At 42.6% G+C, this 20525-nt stretch overlaps 1 protein-coding gene and 1 long non-coding RNA gene across 3 annotated transcripts in view; both read left to right on the forward strand.

Moving 5' to 3' along the window:
• The window catches only part of LOC111858319 (kalirin-like), a 142071-nt gene extending 127801 nt beyond the window's left edge, over nucleotides 1-14270 (forward strand). For both annotated transcript variants that reach the window (XM_023839981.2, XM_023839982.2), the window contains 14 exons: nucleotides 64-235; nucleotides 435-664; nucleotides 1247-1494; nucleotides 3066-3198; nucleotides 4425-4484; nucleotides 6515-6542; nucleotides 6887-7049; nucleotides 7638-7759; nucleotides 7921-8052; nucleotides 9616-9780; nucleotides 9902-9980; nucleotides 10080-10280; nucleotides 10356-10494; nucleotides 10771-14270. In XM_023839981.2, coding sequence (XP_023695749.1) covers nucleotides 64-235; nucleotides 435-664; nucleotides 1247-1494; nucleotides 3066-3198; nucleotides 4425-4484; nucleotides 6515-6542; nucleotides 6887-7049; nucleotides 7638-7759; nucleotides 7921-8052; nucleotides 9616-9780; nucleotides 9902-9980; nucleotides 10080-10280; nucleotides 10356-10494; nucleotides 10771-11316 — 2418 coding nt within the window. In that variant the 3' untranslated portion in view covers nucleotides 11317-14270. The remainder of the gene's footprint in view (nucleotides 1-63; nucleotides 236-434; nucleotides 665-1246; nucleotides 1495-3065; nucleotides 3199-4424; nucleotides 4485-6514; nucleotides 6543-6886; nucleotides 7050-7637; nucleotides 7760-7920; nucleotides 8053-9615; nucleotides 9781-9901; nucleotides 9981-10079; nucleotides 10281-10355; nucleotides 10495-10770) is intronic.
• A 2393-nt stretch (nucleotides 14271-16663) lies between these two features.
• On the forward strand, nucleotides 16664-17448 carry LOC111858371 (uncharacterized). Its single transcript, XR_002841569.1, has 2 exons — nucleotides 16664-16848; nucleotides 17059-17448. It is a non-coding gene; the product is annotated as an uncharacterized lncRNA (long non-coding RNA).
• Nucleotides 17449-20525: the final 3077 nt, after the last annotated feature.

The raw sequence follows: 20525 nt of genomic DNA on the forward strand, positions 1-20525 counted from the left end.
ACTGTAGAGGGGGAGAATATTTCATGGGCGATTAGCTGTTTTTCTGCTGTTTTGGGTCCATAGGTGAGCTATCTGAGCATGGACCCCAACGTGGACAACGACCCCTGCAAGTTCATCCTGTCCTGCCGCGGCTCCTCAGAGCGTTTCACCATGCAGGCAGCCAATGTGGACATCAAGCAGGTCTGGGTCCATGATATCCAGGAGCTGCTGGACACCCAGAGTAACTTCCTGTCAGGTGAGCGATCGTGCGTCTCCCCCAGCCAACACGGCAGTCCGTTTCGCTCAGAGCCCAAACACCTGGGCCACTCTTAGTATAGCAATTGACCTTTTAGGTGATTAACAGTTTGTTTCCATTATTATAAATTTTACAGCACCTTCATTTTACAATTTTAATGGACTCCTAACCCTCCCACTGTCACCCCCCCCCCCCCCAGCCTTGGTATCTCCCATCGAGTTCCAGAAAAAGGAAAGCGGGTCGCATTCCCTGACCAGGAACCAGGCTGGCGGTGGGCGACCAGCCCACTCCAGTGGCCGGCCAACTTCCGTAGGCTCGGAGAAATCCCCCCTCACAGGCCAGACTCCCGCCCCTCTCAAGCTACCTACCTCCAACGGCAGCCCTGGCTACGACCCGCAGAGATACTCCGAGCGTTACGAGGCCAGCAAGGTGGGCTGACCTGCTGACGTCCTGGGGCTGGCGGACCGAGCTGCTCTAGAGCGACATCTTGTATTTCTTCTTATTAAATACTCTTTGACATAATTATCACCATGTTGGTTAGATCAGTGTGTCAAAGCCTATTTTCTGCCACGGCACAGTTTTATATAAGGCAGAGTTTTTCAGCTAGCACGCTGGAAATGTTGAGTGAGATTACACAGCCATTGCATAACCAATTTAGCAGTTTTACGGGAGGCGTGTGCTGTGACTCAGTTACCAGCAAGTGCTTACTAAACATATAGATCACATTTGGGGACCAAAATGTCCCCAAAATGTGGTAAAACCTGAAACTTTCTTACTTACATCTGTGACTGCATTCAAAAAAGTAAAACTGCCGAAAGAGGGTGTCGTGACTGGGATTGGGGAAGGTTCTCATTTAGATAGGTATGCCAACATGTGTGTGTGTGTGTGTGTGTGTGTGTGTGTGTGCGCGCGCGCGCGCGCATGCGCACACACACGCCTGTGTTTGGCTATAGTAAAATCCATAAGCAGTGCTTGTGACTGGTCTTTGGTTTCCAATCTGCCATCCCACAGGACAGGACTGGATGTAACGGGGTGTCCTCCACCATGGAGGTGATCCAGGACTATAATGCTGTGAAGGAGAACGAGATCTGTGTCGCCCAGGGCGAGACAGTGCAAATCCTGGCCACGAACCAGCAGAACATGTGCCTGGTGTACCGGCCTGCCAACAGCCAGTCCCCAGCGGCCGAGGGCTGGGTGCCCGGACACGTCTTGGGCCCCCTCAGTAAAGCCCATGTAGACATTGCTGAAGGAAGCTTCAAGTAAGTGCCGCCTCAGCCTCCAGTGGAGCTCAGTCCCCGTGATAGGGCGCAGAGATGTCAAGCTCCGCCCCCTGCCAATTTAGCCCCACCCCTTCTTGGAACAAACTTCATAATGCTGGATCTGTACACAGGGGTAGCCTTGTTTTATCACTCTTTTTTTTTTGTTAATATCTGTAAAAAATGAAGATAATGAATAAAGTGACTTTAGAGCAGTCGTGGTTTGCTTTATGTAGAGAAATCAAACAGAGAAAAGTGATCTTACGTCAGCGTGAAACTCGGTGGTCTGAATGTTTGTTTTTTATTTTTCTTTGCCCCCCCAACACTGTTGTCTTGATACATTTTGTGAACCAATGTCCCTTCTGCTGGAATGACTGCTCTGTCTCTACCAGCGGAGGATTTCTCTTATTGTCTATTGCAATTTTTTCCCTGTACAGCTTCAATTTTTTTTATTTGGATTTTTTTTTTTTTTTTGCTTTGTTTTTAATTTGTCACTAGCAGGCGTGGTGAGAGTTCGCTGTGAGGTTGTCTTCTGTTTTGTTTACCAGAACTCTTTCCCGTACATTCCTGTAAAAAGTCTTTTTGCACTATTTAAAAAAAGCTCTTATTAATGAAGCTAGACTGTGCAATATGAGGATAGTCACAATGTTCACCATTGTACTTGTAACTGATCGTTTTAAATGTATTTTAAATATGTAAAATACTTTTTATTTTTTTTTGCCATGAGCATGAATTAACAAGGAAGTTGAACCAGTTCCCCGCTCTCCTGGGCTCCCCTATTACCGTACTAAGGGGTGGAGCTCAGCGTTATCTGCTAGCGACACGTTCGCTAACTTCTGTCTGATTTACGAGACTTTCAGATCAATTCATTCTCCCATGAATAAAGTTGGTTTGTCTTCGTAAGTATCTGGCTGTTTCAGTCGGCTTCCTTGTCTTTTTTTGTAATTATGATAGTTTTTTTTTTTTTTTAAGTGATTAGAAAATAAGGGAAACTCCCTATTAAATGCATAATTTTTGGGGAATGTCTTTTTTTCAATTTAACATTTTAAAACCTGCTATGCATTTTGATTTTTATCCTTCTGCATTTTCTCGATGTTTTTTTTTTTTCCTCTCCAGAATTTTGAATCTTTTGGTTAATTTCATAGCACCAGTTGTCCACAGAATTTTTTGTCCCTGGTTAAGTGGTTCCTGTGGTACTAGTGTACTAGTATCAAATAATGCTGTGCCACAAAAAACTACACTGGGTGTGTGTGTGTGTGTGTGTGCGTGTTTGTGTGTGTGCGCGCGCGCGCATCAATTATGGAGGAATTCATTCCAATTGGCCCATGATAAATTCAGTATCATATGTGGCTGACTTTATTCTGAAACCGGTAATTTCTCGTTCCTTTGCGAACACCAGATTTATTTCCCTGTCTTTGAGAAGTTCTTTCTCTCCAGCAAATTGTTTGCGTTCTTTCTGTTTTGAATGTAATACGTGATCCTGGATGGCAGAGCCCCCCTCTCACCCATGTCCAGACCGGCCGCGTCACTCTGCCACCGGAATGTGACGGTTGCGTTTTTTCCCGGTATGACAGGAAGTCTTTCTCATGGCATACCTTGCGCATGAGATCGCGGGTGGAAAAGGAGGGAGGTTTGGCCAGTGACTCAAAGGTTGATCTCAGCCGTCGCAAGTCCAGGGAAATTCAAAGCTGCAAAGTCACTGTCGATGTGAGTAAGCAGGCAGCGACGGCTGGTGTGCCCCTGCCTGTCAGCGCAAGCAATGCAGATGACAAACATTTTTTAATGCCAGTCCCACTTTTTTGTGTGGTTTTGTACGCATGCAGCTAACACAATGACCTTGTGTTCTGTGATCAATAACATTTTACTGGTGTACCGAGTGTCAGTGATCGGAGTCTGGATACCGCGTGCAACTTTGATGCGAGGCAGTGAATTTCAGTTTTTAATTCTGCAATGTTCATTGTCTTGTGTTGGGATTTTACTGGATGAGTTTTGTTTTTCTATTGTCATGTAAAATAACTGTATGCTGTGACTCATTTGAAGTTCATCCTGCCCATATTAACCCTGCAAACGACATGGCATGTGATCGCTTGATTTCAGCACAAACTGGAACTGCTACTTTTGCCTATAAAATTGGTAGCTGCCCTGCATTATTTTAAATCTGTACAATTTAATGATGGCCTTACAAAAAATTGAAATTGCTATCTGAGTAGCAGTTACAGTCAAGGTGTTAAATGGTTTGAATATTTTCATTCTGGAAGTATTTGTTTGTACTATTATGGATTTCTTCATCATAACGTGTAAGCTACATTTTCAGTGCAGCATCATGTATGAGGTATGTTTTTTTTTTTCATGGTAAGTATATCTGAATATGACAAAGTGAAAATTACAAATACTTACGAAGTTCACATTCAATATGTGGTATTTTACCTTACATTTGTGATAATACCATTAAGTTAATAAAAATGTATTGTGTAAGAATAGACCTTACAAGGTCTCATTCTGGAAGTGATGCACAGGCCACTGCACACCAATAAGCCCTGCAGCTTATTATAATAGATTTTCTCTTCTGTATTTATAATATTCACTTGGCATTGCCTGTAAAGATGCTCCATTTTCGTCTAAATGCTCTCTTAGATTCTCTAAACTGCATTCTTATATTAGCCTGCATCTGTAATAAGATGCACAAACTCGGTCGTCCCTGGTATTAGTCGCCATGACGACTTCGTGGCGTCATACTTACCTTACAAACGTTCCACTTAAAATGCAGGACCTGACGGCGAAGTAGAGTTCCCTGCAAAAATAGTAACATTTCTCGAATGGTCTTGCGAGTGCAGTGTGCTGTGATGCATGCTTTGCTGCACCTTCTGATCGCCACTCTGGGGGCCGCCGAGTGGTCCGTTCTAATGACTGCTTTCTCTCGTTCCACGATGCAGGAGTCTAACAGCTCTGAGGAGTCCGAGGGTGATGAGCAGGTTCCTCAGACTAGCATGGAGGTAGTGCCCTGTGCTGCTCTGACATACGTGCGGTGTGTCACAATGTTTGGGTGTTTCCGCGGTTCCACAGCAGAAAGACATCTGTGGCAAGGCCCAGCCCAATGTGCTCTCTGGTTGCTCTGCAGTGCTGTAGCCATTGCTGTGCTGGACAGACCAGTAGTTCTGGGAAGCTGGCAGCCTGTCATTACACTGTTTAAAAGGGTAGAACATCCACCTTCTCAGCAAATGTGAACTTGACCTTAGTTACTGTGCCACCTACAGGCCAGCTGTGATTTCACACACATGCATCAACACCTTAAATGCTACTCCTCCGTCTGGCCAAGAAAATGCTGTTAGGCCCAAATTAATTTTGCTGGTGAATATTGCTTTTCAAAATTCTGTGAAAGGGTCACATTGAAACTGGGCTCCATGGCGCCCTCTCATGGCATTCTATGGATATCAGTGTTTTTTAATGCTAACACAGAATGCAAACTTAAGTTATTTGTCTTTTACAATTGAGCAATTTTGTATCAAACAATTTTACCACCTACACTGAACTTAGATCTATTAAACAGTCCGATTTTGAGAGCACTCTTAAGGTTTGAAGCATTAAGTAAATGCTCATTAGTCAGTCTGCTTACATAATATTGTCACTTCATTAGCCACTTTGATGCTGTTACTCTACAATTTACTGAATTTTATTGCTTAATCTGGACAATTCATACTAGTTTTTGTACTTGTTGCATAACATATGGGTGAAATTGCAAGGCCGAAGATCTCATTTGAAAAAGCAGCATTTTGGCTGTTTATTAAAGATTCAAATGACAAATCAGTTTGTACTGCGAATGACTGGCATACCTTGGTGCCAACACTTTGGTTTCAGACATAGAGATGTGCCGGGGGTCCCTCGGGGGTTTTCTGACATATTCAGGCTCAGGAATGAACTTATCTTGAATCATTTATAAGAAGGAAACATTTGTTGTTCCACCTGCTAGGAGAAAATGCAAAAGACCACATTAAAAATGACAATCTGCTCCTTGATTGGTGAAATATTTTGCTGTTTTGTCGAAATTGCTTTCGGGAACAAAAATGGAAATTAAGTACATGGGAGGGGGCGGAACCCATGTTCTCGATAAAACACGCGTGCTTCCACGCCCATGGAAATCTATTAACTTCCTGTCCTATGCACATGAACATTATTTAAGCCCAAAGATCCTGACTATTCCTCTTAGTTTGCAGGGATAGATTCTGGAATCATCTGCATAATAAGTTAGTTCATCCCTACACCAGACATCTACTGGATGGGGGACAACCGGGAGGGATGATGACCAGGTTTGGGCGGTTTTCCAGTGATACTGTAAACTGCAGAACCCCCCGCCCCCGGCAAATGCTGGAATAGGAAATGCTAGAATAGCGTTGCTTTTTAAAGTGCCGTAAAAATACTTAGGTCTATATGGCCGTAAAAGTCTGGATGGTTTGGTGGTATTAAAAATCAGATACCGTCCAAGCATAGCGATGGCAGAGGCCGCGGCGGTGAAATGTCTTACCGGTTAATTTTTTCCGAAGCTGAATAGCGGACGACAGATTTCAAGACATTGCGCGTCTTTCACAGGGTGTCAGGCAGCTGCTGTCATTTTGGATGAAATTGCAACCCTGTAATTGAAAAACGCTATCATTTGCCCCTTTATATGGGTGCAGCTAGCTGTTATTTTGAACACCTAGTTCAGTTCAGTGCACGTTGACTTTTAGTCTTCTGCATATATAATTCATACGTCTGTTTTAGATTATGAGCCTTGCATATGTCTGAGTGCAAAGTACAAACGCGAAAAATCAATTTAATTTTCGGATCCCAGGTTTGTTCATCATTGCTTCCATACAGCGTTTCTCCTATACGGAAACCGGGGGGAAAGCTGTGACATGGCTGCCTCCTGCCGTTCGAACCGCGAAATGATCCGCAATTACACGTACAGTGTACTCTGCCTGGTCAGCTGAATGCAAATGAATTGTGTTTAACTTTATATTAGCCTAACACGCAATCATTTATCTTGCAGTTAATGAATCCTAATTTCATTCAAGAAGGTAAGATTAAAACCTAATCTGATTATAGCATGCCGTTGTTTAAGAAACCGCTTTAATGGGCCTACACAATAGGCTACTGCTTTAATATAGGCCTGTTTATGTACATATTTTTTTTACTTATTTGTTTCTAGCGTTTTCATTAACTTGGATGAACTGTGGTTTATTTAAAATATTTTGCAAAAATTGAATATACATTTGTATGCTAGTTTTGTACTGCTAGTTGAACTGGCTTGTTCGTTCAGCCTTCATTTAACTACTGCGAATACTCTTATTGCGAGTTTTTTATAATAATAATTAATATTGTTATTAATTAGCCGACAACGTGAACACTTTTATCTTTGAAGTGGCCCCCGAGTTCCTGGTCTCCCTCGCCGACGTGACCTGTGCTTTGGGGGACACTGTCACCTTGCGCTGCAAGGTCTGCGGTCGCCCCAAGCCGGCGGTGACCGTGCGGGCGCCGGACCAAACCCTTATAGTCAACAACACCCGCTTCGCTATAGACATCAGGTAAAAAACGACGCGCGGCTGATCGTCTTCATTACGTATGTCCTGAGATATCGTGGGTTTCTCCTTATACAAGTAGGCTATCGGGGTTTGATTTTAATTACAATAAGATAGCAAAAAATACTACAAACATCTTCATCGACCCAGAAAACGACAGTACAGTATATCATTGCTGCTTTCGCCTGTCAGAGGGACGGCGACTATTCACGACTATTTCTGCTTTTCTAGATTCCGTATGGCTAAACAGTTGAAAAAGTAAAAGTTATGCTTCAGTTATGGCATTTCGGAAGGATTAAAGAGGAAATAAAATTAGCATATTTTATGTCCAATGTGCCTCTTGCATCTACCTGAATCTTCTTTTGAGAATGCCGAGTAATCTGTTGATGGCAAACTATCCATGATTTAAGCCAATTCATTTATTATACACATTTATTTGGGGGGGGGGGCTAAAAAACATCGGGCCTAAGGTCCGCGGACAGAGAGAACACTTACGCAATTTAAAATGTATTCATATTTTGCTAAATTAAATTTGATCATTTACAATTATGTTAAGTTGAAGAATGAAGACATCTTGATGACCTCACTTTTCAGGGAAAGCGGGGAAATTATTCTGAAGATCTGCAACCTAACGCCTCAGGATACGGGAATCTACACGTGTGTGGCTGTCAATGAACACGGCTCCGCCTCTTCCTCAGCGTCCATAAAAGTACAAGGTTAGAAAGCAAGGGTAGGGTGAGAAGGAGAGTGCGGGGGGGGGGATGGAGAATGGAGGGGTGTAAGGAGCAGGCGGAAGTGGGGGTGAAGTAGACGGCAAAATGGTGGAAACTCAGATCGCTGTGTGGACCCTAAAGTAAGACCAAGCTCCTGTGTTCAGGTGTCCCCCCGGCGCCGTCCAAACCAGTGGCCCAGCAGGCGGGCAGCACAGCAGTATTGGTACACTGGATCCCGCCAACCAATTTAGGGAACTGCACAGTGACCAGCTACACTGTAGAGTACCGACAGGAAGGTCAGTGTGCCTCCGAACGGCTCAACGCTGAGCAAGATGGCAACAGTTTTTCTGCATTTATGCCCAATTACTGTATTATAATCTCTTCAAATATTTGCTGAGCTCCTCTGTGGTCGTTAATACACTTGATCAGTCTTGCTCTATAGCAGTGGTTCCCAAACTTTCTCTGCAGGGCCCCCCTTTTCTAGATTGAATGGGGGGTCAATGTTCCAAACTACACAGGTTCAGATTCAAACTTTATTTGAAATACAACTCTCTTTTCTAACTGAGCGAAACAAATGCAATTACAAAATAGAAATGGTGCAATTTCACCATTGTGGGAGAAAAAAAGAGCAAATCAATTAAAAATAAAAGTCCAGCATAAGTTTGAAATTATGCAAATACGGATGTAACATTCCTGTTAATATTCATTGGCGTATACAAATTAATGTTTGCCTTACGATTACCGCATTTTGTTTTTGATGATAACCGCAGGTTTCAACCTATACGTCATGCCCCGATCGTCCGCTCGTCTCATGTGCCACGCCCCCTCGTTAACCTCGTGGAATCCCAGCGTTTTACAGCTGTTTCTGATTGTTGTCATTAGTTCATTGTATTTAGTCCGCGTTTCCGTTTGTTTCCCCAGTCCGGTCATTGATGTGATGTTGTAACGTTGCGTGCTTTGTGCTGCCATTAAACCCCGTGTTCCTGATTCCTGGATTCCTGCCTTGTTTGTCTGCGCTCCGGGCGCGTACGCGTCCATAACACTATACTACAGCACAACACTAAGTCATACCCATTAACTGATAGTCTCTCTGCACATCGTGTAGAAAATTTTAAAATTTTTTATTGGGCTAATAACACTTACCTTGATGCCACTTCCAGAGTGGGTGCGTTCGACTGTATAACCACTTACACAGCTGGCTTAAAGCAATGCATTCTGGTCCTGACGCAATGCATCGTGGTTAGATTTTTTTGTCCGGCGCTGCAAAACGTCGTCATGTCACATGGTACAAAAACCTCGCGAGAGCATGACGAATTAAGACAGATTGTGCAGCACCTCACACTCACAGCCGGCTGAACATACTGGAACCGTCTCCATGACGACACAACTTTGCCCTTATTGGCTGAAGAACGTGACGTTTGTATAACATTTGTATCCCAGGAAGTTCTGATGCGTTATCTGCTATTTCTCCTGAATATCACGTAAAGCAGTGAGAATTGGTTTTCAATTAATTTACCTGGTAAAATTAAGTTTAAATAAATTACATAAATGCTCTAATAGTACACGTAAGTTAGTGGTTTATTTATTGTTAGTTACTGTATTGTTGCGCTGCTTTATTTGTTTAATCGTCCAGTCTGTGAAGAGATTATTTTAGGGTGGCACATGCCCCTGAGGCTATCCCATTGGTGCGCCCCTCCCCCCCAGTTTGGGAACCACTGCTCTATAGTAACTCTGCATGCTGGCCTGTGATTGGTTATGCTCTACAGTATCTCTCTTTATCGCCATCTGGTGGTAATTATTGTGTGATAACTGATTGTCTGTTATTGGCTGTGTTCTTTGCAATACTATTGGTCTTGCAGACTCCCTGATGTGGCATCAGTCAGTGGTGTCTACAGCAGATGTGTGTGTGAAGATAGAGAAACTCATCCCCGGGGGGCACTATCAGTTCCGCGTTAGCGCTAGTAACCGCTGGGGCATCAGCCCCCCCAGTGAGCCCTCTAACATGGTGACATTGCCCAGTGGGAGTGAGTGACACTTGCCTTCTCCAATCACATGACACATACATATGTCATGTATTTATGTCTGTATGCACCTTCTTGTGCTGTGTGCTAAATATAATGACTTTGCCCTATTGTCCTTTTGGAGGTTTTACATGTGATGGCTCTGGAATTCAATGGAAAGACAACTTTGCAACAATATTCACAGAAATTTGCGAGATTGGAAGGTAAAATGTGATCTTGGCCAGAAACTGTGCAGCATGTCACTGATAGGGGGCGCTAATCCTAAAGCTGGCATCCCGCCTGCTCCCTCTGCACCGTTTCAGGGGCAGGTTTTCAGTGGTCAGGAAGTGTCTGAACAAGGTCACCAAGAAGGAAGTGGCAGTGAAGTACATGAGTAAGAAGATGAGGAGGAAGGAGCAGGTGGCCCAGGAAGCCGACATTCTCAGACACGTACAGCACCCCCAGCTGCCGGCTCTCTTGGACGCCTACGAGTCGGACAGCTGCTTCATGCTGGTCCTGGACCTGTAAGAGCCGACACGTCTGACAGGGCTCTGCTCCATGTCATGTCATTTCACTGACCTTCCCTGTCCGTGTCTCAGCCTGGACCACGGAAGGCTTCTGGATTACCTGGTGTCTCTCAACGAGCTGATGGAAGAGAAGGTGGCCTTCTGTGTGAGGGACACCCTGGAGGCCCTTCAGCATCTCCACACTTGTCGGGTGGCACACCTGGACTTGAAGGTAAGTCCAATGAAGAGACTAACCAGGGACGTATTAGCAGAATGTAATTTTATTCAGTTATTGAACATGTTGAAGATCAGAACCATCATCGAAGGAGTCTGTCTGTTTATTTTTTTAATTCTTATATTTTTTTTAATTTTTGTAACCCCTTTAACCTTGTACCCCTTATTGTTTTGCAATATGTAGTGACATATTTTAGTTGTATTTAATCTTAGCTGTACATTGTTAGTCATGTTGGCTATCCTGAAATGATAGCAGTGCACTCTCGGTTACCAGCCGGAGAACCTCATGGTGGATCTCCACGCTCCCGTCCTGTGTGTGAAGCTCGTCGACTTTGGCGACGCCATCCAGATGTCCAGCCACAGCTACGTGCACTTGCTCCTGGGGAATCCCGAGTTTGCCGCCCCTGAGCTGATCCGGGGGGCGCCAGTGGCCCTCAGCACGGACGTGTGGAGCGTGGGGGTCATGACCTATGTCATGCTAAGCGGGGTCTCCCCGTTCCTGGATGAGAGCACGGAAGAGACGTGTGCCAACATCTGCCGGCTGGATTTCAGCTTCCCAGATGAGTACTTCCATGGCGTCAGTCAGGCAGCCCGGGACTTTGTCGCCTCTGTGCTACTGGAGGACCCCAGGAAGCGTCCCAGCACGACCTGCTGCCTGAGGCACCCCTGGGTGAGCGCCCGGGCGGGCGAGCACTCCAGGACCCCCCTGGACATGGCCCGGCTGGCGTCCTTTATCGAACGCCGAAGGCAGCTCAGCGACGTGCGCCCGGTCACCAATATCAAGGGCCTGGTGACCCCAGAGGTGGGGCAGGCCGTCTGAATCCTACTTTTGGTGACACTATGGTTTGATCAGTTCATCTGTCCAGAACATGATGGTTACAGCGCTCTCGGAGTAATCTGGAACTTCTGGCTAGATGCAGCACTTTCTGAGGCTTCCCTTGCAGTGAAGACCAGTTTATTAAAATGTCTAGACATCAGGTGACAGGTCATTATTTATTCAGTTCAGCTCTTTGATATTCTGCTACTATTGAGAGTGTTAATTGTTTAGCCCTTGAATCTGCAACATTGATAATGCACTACAATTATTGATGATGAATCCCATAAACACTATATAAAAAAGCCATTTTATGGTGGATTGAGAATCTTGTATTTTGTACAGTACCAGTCAAAACAATTGAGTGTACCTGCCTGTAACCATAAATATGTATTCTTTAAAATGTACACACTTATCTGTTATTGGGTGTGGAAGTTGATATTAGCTTAAAATTTGTGGGTCCAGTGGATGTTGATATTATGGACTAACTTAAAATATTTGGGCCCGATATTTTTGTAGAAGACAGATGGTGTCCGGACATGAGTTCTGCATGGGTGGTTCCCACTCTCAAGCACTGAAGTGACAGTGTCACTGTCTGGAGCGGCTTTGCTTGTGACAGTTGATCTATATCAATTCCATACTTCAAATACCTGCCATTCCTTCGGAATTATGGCATTGCTGCATCCTTCATTCTGCAGGGAGATGATGGCACAAAACAAACCTCAAAATTGTACGAAAGCTATCAGGCGAAGAAAAGTGAAGGAGAACACAAAGTAATCATCTGAATGTCTCAGTTTCCAAACTTCAGTCCCACAGAAGGTGTATGGGACAGCTCCACAGAAGAGGCAAAGCGAAGCAATCTACTGGCACCTTACGTTTCTGAGATTGCTGCAGAACAACTGGGAGGACATGTTCGGTGGTTTCCTACTGAAACGCAACCAAATGTCCTGCATTTCTGAAGCTGTTATCAAGGCAAATGGTAGCTATTTTGAGAAATCCAAGGCTTTCCAATTTCTTGAATACTGCTTTGGTGTATCATTTTGCATATTGTGTTATTTTCAAATATTTATAGAAGAATATATGATGTAAAAAAAAAAGACTAGTTCTCAGCAAGTATACTCAAACTTTTGACTGATACTGTATGTGAGTTCTATTATGTCAACTGTACATAAACTTTAAGACCTATTGAGTAAACATGGGGGAAAGAAAAATTGAGGAAAAAATTAAAAGTGACACTGTGAATTGATATTAAGCATGTTTTACAAAAATGCACTGTTAATTTTTTGTAAGATTAAAATGCAGTGTATATATGTTATACACACATTTATTGTCTGGAGCAGAGGATACTTTATTGAATCAAACGGTGTTATGCTGAGCAATGTTAAAAGGGGGGAAAAAATTTACATAAACAAAATTCAGAGGTTTTTTCTTAAAGTTATTTCTTGATTGAATTACATACAGTCAGTGCAGAGTTTAAGCAGTTTAAAGCCACTCTGTTGTTTTTGCACAACATATTTTCCTATCGCTGATAGAGAAGTTAAAATTTTGTATAAAAACTAAAATTATATATTGTAACAACAAAGTGGTGGACAAAATGAAAGGATTAACACTATTTCAGATGGCAACTGAAAAGTAACTCTCTTGACCTGTCAGAGATTACCGGCAATCGGGGTTGTGTAGTTTTATTAAATCAGCACTCGGCTGTTCTGCGTAGTGATTTAGGAATTGCTGCGTAAAAATGGCGTGTAGCTGCATCAGAAATGAAAAGTTCAGGTGTAAACTATTATAAAACAGTAACACTGCCGGATATTTTAGATTTATTTTTTTAAATCATGGCAGATTTAAATCTAGTGAAAGTTTAGATTTTTTTTTATCATCTGAACATCTGAAATGATTCACTGTAAATTTCTCTTCTAACAAATAATGACTTAAGTTGCGATGGTCTGACAACGTTGTTTGTGTTACGTGTGACGTAGTCGGCTGAATTTCAGTTTCATGGTATCCCACGCCCGCTGAAGACTAGGAGGCGTTAAAGGGCAGTAAAATCCAATACTACACATTTTGAATTCAATGGCAATATGAATATTTTATTAACTACAGATACTAAATATTTTGATAAGATTTTTGAATATGGTAATTATATAAATTATTTTAAATGCTGATTATATTTTAAAAAGTAACAACACTTGATTTGTTACAAAATAAAAACCCTCTACATAAACGTAAAATGGAAAAAAATAACTTTTACTCGTTCTTAAAGATTTAATCTGCTTGATACAACTGAATATAGAAATAGACTGATCCTTTTTAACTTCTTACAAATTCAATCACGCGGTGGGCTTCTGGTATTTTTGTGTCACTGAGGATCTGTTGTATGCGCTGTGTATTTGCGGAAATTTCGGAAGTGAATTTTTAAAGCATTGTGACTATACCTACGAGAAGAAAAATTGTTGTAAGAATTATGGGTATTAAGGTATCGATCTACCCATCGGTATTGTACAGCATTCCTGAAGCACCCTACCCTTGCTCTTACGTTTGTGTGGCAGTGCTTTTTCTGTGGCGTGAATGAACCCATGACCTCATTTCTCTCCTGACATTTGACGTTGCGGGCCGATGGGGCATCACTGTGAACACCTCCTGTCACAATGCCCGCAGAGCCTCTTTCTGCTTCCTATTCCTACTAAGTCTACTGAGCTTAAGTATTGCCTGGGTGTCTGCTTCTGTGCTGTACGAATGAATCTCCTCGTTTTGAGATTATTCTGATGACAACAACGTTAAGTGCTGAATATGCTTTGTTCAATGCAGTAGCCATTTAATGCATCGTTAGATGCCGCACGGTCTGTACATACACTGTGTCTGTGTTTATGACTCATGAACCAAATCAGGATCTCCTTTATTTGGACCATATGCTGTCTATTTGTTACTGAATGTTTAATAAAATTGTTTGTATTAAAATGAAATCCTGTAAACCAGTGTTTTTTGAGTCTCGAGCAGATACAGTGGTACCTCGATTCTCGAACTCACTAGAACTCGAATTTCTTGAAAGTCGAACAAACCAGTTTGACCTAGAACTCGATCTGTATATCAGAAGTCGAACCGTGAACGTTGACCTAATATAAATTGTACGCGCCAGGAAATGAGTCATACTGCAATGCAATTCTTACTTGAATGCCTTCTTCACAGACTGGACGATTAACCAAATAAAGCAGCAACATTACAGTAACTACTAATAAATAAACCACTAACTTACACGTATTATTGGAGCATTTATGTCATTTGTTTGAACTTTATTTTACCAGGTACATTAACTGAAAACCAGTTCTCACCGCTTTACGTGATATTCGGGAGAAATAGCAGATTACGCATCGGAACTGCCTGGGATACAAATGTCATGCGTGTAACTAAACTCTTCAGCCAATAAGGGCAAAGGTGTGTCGTCATGGAGGCGGTTCCAGTTTGAGCAGCCGGGTGAGAGGTCGCAATGCATCTAACCGTAATGCATTGCGTCAGGATCAGAATGCGTTGCTTTAAGCCAGCGCTGTAAGCAAGTCGAACGCACCCAATGACCGGACTGAGGAAACAAACTGAAACAGCTGATCACATGGGGATCCCACACGAGGTTAACGAGGGGGCGTGGCACACGGAAGGAGCCGACGATCGGGGCAGGACAGCTAGGGTAATGTTGGGATAAGATCTTTATCTTTATAGTTTTGGAAACCATTAAGAAAAAAATGCTCTTCTTCTGTTATCCTGTTCATTCTGTGTTTAAATGCTAAAAAAAAAAAAAAAAAACATATTTAGGTGTCATTTTGGGGGGCCGGGAACCAATTAATTGGTTTTACATTATTTCTTATGGGAAAAAATCGATCAGAACTCGAACTTTTTATGATTCGATCCGGAGTTCGGAACGGATTAAGTTCGAGAACCGAGGTACCACTGTATGTTCTTTCCACGAGCTCGTGTGATGTAATATCTTGATTAAATTTAAGACATTCTCATGTTTTATTCTGAGAAAAAAAACTGTGTTTTTAAGTGAAACTGCGATGTAGTCACCAACTGTTGATTGAAGATCTAATGCGTATATATAGTACCGGCCTACTACGAAACGTACACCAGCGTGGAAAGTCCCACACCACAATTAATCACGGTATTATTGTAAATCAGCACAAGGAGGTGCTGTGGCATAGTTCACGGAATCGATTTGGATAAACTGAAGACTGCTGCATTGTAGGAAAACGATCATGACGTGTCAAAAGGAAACGCCATCTATCTCGATACCTTTTCCACAATTTGGACTGAAAATTTTCAGCGCCGATTTCAGGTAGCCTAATCCTTCCCTGCACGACCTTTAGAATTTTTTTCGCAGACGAACAATAGTCATATAATGCTTCTAATTAATGTATCGGACTTACCTTATATTATGTTGATATTCCATATGTTACATTGTATGCATTAATCACTTATTGCACATAACTCCCCCTATTTTTTGCAACATGACTATACCCCTCTTGTAAACGGAAACGATTTCTCCGATACAAGTGAATGTTAGGCATATGCCTGAATAAATTCATATTGCCTAAGTGGTATAGATTTATGTGAATTCTAAAAAGTTACAATCCCTAGGTGTTAAAATGAGATCTTTTATAAGCATGGAAAAAAATCAATGCTTTTCCCCGCAAACGTTTTTTTTCTGCGTTTATGTTCCACTTTCAGCTAAAATACATTATGGAGGCAGACATATAAAAATATCAAGCATTACATATTTCTAATAGGTGTAACTATAATGGCTCGTGGCACAATGTAATCCTTCTTGTGAAAATCTTAAATTAGCCCTATTTAAATAAATGACTATTTTGAAATTACTTCATAACTCTCAGACGAAATGTCATTTGGAAACTTAATAAATGAATTATAGCGCTTCCACGTAATGTCTCCCCAAGCTTTACCTATGTATGAAGGCCATGTAAATATAGGCTTAACCTGTCACACATTTTATAAACAAATACACACGGGTAAGCAGTCGTTCGGGTGTCTGTTATAGCCTACATGCAGGCACCGTAACAGTGAGTAATTTGCAAGCCATATGGAAATATTTGTGTAAATCAGTTGGAGGGAGGTGACTGGACAGGTGCTGCTCTCTTTCCGTCAACACAGGTTAATGAATAGACTCGGCGCTTCGGCCTCTTCCGTTTCTCGCTCGGCCGCTGGGAGCGAACGACAGCCAATCGGAGCGCACCATGGGCCCTGCCTATTGTGATGCTTCGGTTGGCATGTAGATGCAAGGCTGGAACCATCAGGACGAGTTAATCGTCTGCTAACGGGCAGCCCCACCCCCTCCAAAGGTCTGTGTCAATATTAGGTCTGAGCAAACGCACGGTATGACAGGTGTAGGCAGAGGGATACACACGCGCGCTCTCTCCCCCATCACTGAAAGGAAAGGTGAACTGGGGAGTACTCAGGTAGATTTCGAGTATTTATACTCGCCACTGGCCGCAAAATTTCAATTCCCCTAGGAAGAACAGGGACGTGACTTGGCAGGTAAGTGTGTTTCTGGTACACTAGGTAACTTTTATATATGCTTTTAGGGTACGTCTATGTGCGTATGTACATTGTTTCAGCTGTATGTTCCACTTCACGACGGTCTGGAAATGCGTGTCATTTTTAAGTAGTGCATTTCCACAAAAGGTACTTTGTAAATCACACCAGAACTTGTTACGGCGCTACATTATTTTTCTTTTAAGTTTATAGCGAGAGAGGAAAGGCACCTGGAACTTGGAGTAAGGTGTGGCGGTTCAAGTTTTCCTGAACACGGGAAACGGAGCCCCAGGGCGGGTGCGACACTGACGACAGTAACTTGCCCTGATCCGTCGTACCTGCGACGGTCGCTGTGTTTGCCTCACGCTGAGCCACACGTACAATACCTGCTGATGAAGTTTTGTTCGTTCGGCTCGCGTTAAGCAGGTACAGACTCTCTGCAAGCGGACGCCCAGAAGGAAACTCTACTTCCAAGGACATCGCAGGATTTTTCTTCGATATAGATCAAAATCGTCATTCCACCCAGACTAAATGAGACAGTCTTAATTGATTGTGATTAATTTCCACTGAACCAAATTAAACTGTACCAGCTACATCTGTAAAGGTCTTTCCGCATTTATTTGGCTCTAGGCTAGAATAAGGCAATATCGGCATCTGTAATAAATAGGCACGAGGTATTTGGTTTAATCCCCTGGGCACATTAGAGTCAGAACACGCAACATGCACACTCATTATTTTCGTTTAACATGACAGCGACTTAAACTTTCGCTTGCCTTTCATAAAACTTTAACATATATTTTTTACATAAGTAGATGTCTTTAAAAATAATATTTTAATTAGACGTCTCCAGATTAATTCAATGACCCTACAGAAACCCTACCATAACACTTAATACATTTATTTTATAATCTACCAAAATCTTTTATCGAAATGTTTTTGTCGACACCCTAATTTTTTGTTAAATTATTTATGAATCAGCTTCACCGTGAGTATACAATAAATCCCTCTCTACTGGCTCTGGCAGAATGGCGGTACCCAAGGCTTGTACTGGTAATCTACTTTCAGGTCTACTTTGCGGCAGCCTTGTAGCCATTTTAGCTACATTATCGTCCATGATCGTGACGTGAAGATAATGGATCAGATGTTTTTAATTACGTTACACAGGTATAAAAGCAATATTAATATTGCAGTCCTGGCAGATTGTCTCATCTGATGGAGACAAACCTTAGGGCATAAAGATATAATTCAAATCATGAGGTGACATTAGCGTTGCAATATTTGCATACGTGAAAAACCGGTTTTGTCAGTATGAATCAGCAGGTGCTTCTACAGATGTCCTTTTCGTAAACTGCTTGTTAGGCCTATAAAAATTCTTTCATCAGTCTTTAATCAATCTATCATTTTAGATATATTAAAGCCGTAAAGAAAGCAGGAGACATCATTCGGGTCTTGCCCCACCTGGCTAAACCTGGCAACAGCTGAACTTGTGTTTATTTTCCACCCAGTGAGCAGTTGAATGCCTGGCGCCCTGTCTCCTGCTCTCTGGCTAACTGGCAATATCACAGTGACTTCCTGCTGCTGATCTTTATGACCCGGCCACCTATTATCTTTCTCTTCTGCATTTATCCAGATGCTAACTTTTGTAAAGTGTCAGCAACAGAAGGGGAACACAGAATTTCCCCTTCCCTCCCATTGCGGGAATCAAAAACAATGTCAATTCATGCTGTTTTTGTGTCATACTATTGTTTATTACATGTTACATTTATAAACCATGCAATAAAACTATTGTAATATTGGTCATCATTTTGAATGAAATATGGAGCTTTTCTTTATGCTTTTGTTGGGGGTGGTATGTTGGCTTGGTTGATAGCTCTGTTACCTCACGCCTCCAGGCTTTGCGGATCAGATCCCACTTGTGCTCTGTGTACAAAATCAGGAAAAAAATTACCGGTTTGTACCTTTGAGGGCACAATTACATGTCACTGGGCCTGTACCATCAAGGGTTTGAAAGCCCTAGCTGTAGGTAGATGTACCTTTTAGTCTAAGAATACTAAGGGGCACTTATTTTATACCATTGGGGGTACATTAATGTTATTTGTAACCTGGGGAACAAATCTGTACCAGGACTGTACCAATTTTTTTCTGAAAATGTGTCTGGAATTTGTATGCAAGTTCCCCCCCAGAGTCAAAACACATGCAATTAGACTAGTTTGTCTCTAAATTGCCCGTAGTGTGCATATACCCCTATTAGACTGGCAGGATAAGCAGTTAGAAGTCGGATATTTTAGCAGAGAAGGGGTGTTGGCTTTTTTTGTTAGGCACTTCATTGCCATGATGTGATGGGACCGTGCTGCATGTGTGATGTGCAACACTTCCGGCGATGTGCCCTGGAGCATAATGTCTCCATAGGCTTTTGACTGCAACTACGGGACCAGCTGCTGGTCAAGCAGAAGACAAAGGCAGCCCATAATAGCAGCCCTGTCCCCCATGCTGCTCAAATAGCTAAAGGAGTCGGTGATGAAATATGTAAACTCATCGAGCTTGTGCTCATTGGGTTGGGGGGCAAATCCAAACTGGCAAGGAGCACAAACCATGCACCTTGACAGAATCAAAATCAACTTTATTGGCCATGTCCAGCCCAAGTGTAAGGCAATTGTTGACAGCAAGCTGGTGGTAAGGCGGATGCCACCTAAGCTAGCTGTCACTGGGCGTTCAGGTTTGCCGTTTGGTGGATTAGTTTCCATGGCAATGACAGGCGTGCGGAACAGGTCGTTTCACAGGCCCGTTGGCCGGCTATTCAAATAGTGTCTCACAATGTCAAACAAAGGAGTCAGGCATCACTACAGTCTGGGTTTCTCTTTTTTTTCCCCCCTAAAGGCAAGTTTACCAGACCCAGGTTTTTAATGTGCTTAAATAGTCCTGCTTGTACAATGAACACAGGTCAAAACAAAGAGCGAACACAAATACAAAACATTCTTTATTGGGAAATAGTGGAATAAGCAGAGGTGAGATTTAGTGAATCCCCAAGCTGAAAGCATTGAAAAATATTTTATTGCTTAACAATATGTTTCTGCATGTAACGAGGGTTGCTGAGTCACATACGCAAATGAGCCATTTGCAAGCTAAAGGAGGTCTTATTTAAATATTGCAGGAATACCAAGAAAAATGTTGAATGAAGCTTACGGTTTCACACAGGTGGCAGTGTGGTGGTTAAAGGGTTGAAGAGCCAATCAAAAAGTGACGCTACCTTTCTGAATAACAAGAAGGAAGCAGCCTCAGAACCCTGCTTTGGTAGTTTAACCCACATCACACCGGTAAATATTTAACTATGTGTGAACAAAACAGCAAGCTGTGTACATAGGTTGCTTGGAATAAAAATATATGGCAAGTAAATTAATAATGACCTGGTATTCTTTTACTCACTCCTGCCTAAGCCTTAGGCCATGTTGCATTGTTACGACACCACAGTGTCACATGTGCTGATGTAGTGTGACCTCAGAAACAATACCTGTCCGGGCTGGTGACTTATTGGCCCTTTTTGGGGACGTTGTCACAAAGCTGTCGAGGAGGACATGGGAGTCATATACCCTAAACATGACCTTAGACAGAGGCACACTAGGGGTGGCACGCAGCGTTTAAATTGAAGAGGAAATGGGGGGGTCCCATGATCCCCCAAAAAA

This window comes from Paramormyrops kingsleyae, chromosome 16 (genome assembly GCF_048594095.1).
Source record: "Paramormyrops kingsleyae isolate MSU_618 chromosome 16, PKINGS_0.4, whole genome shotgun sequence".
NCBI lineage: Eukaryota > Metazoa > Chordata > Actinopteri > Osteoglossiformes > Mormyridae > Paramormyrops > Paramormyrops kingsleyae.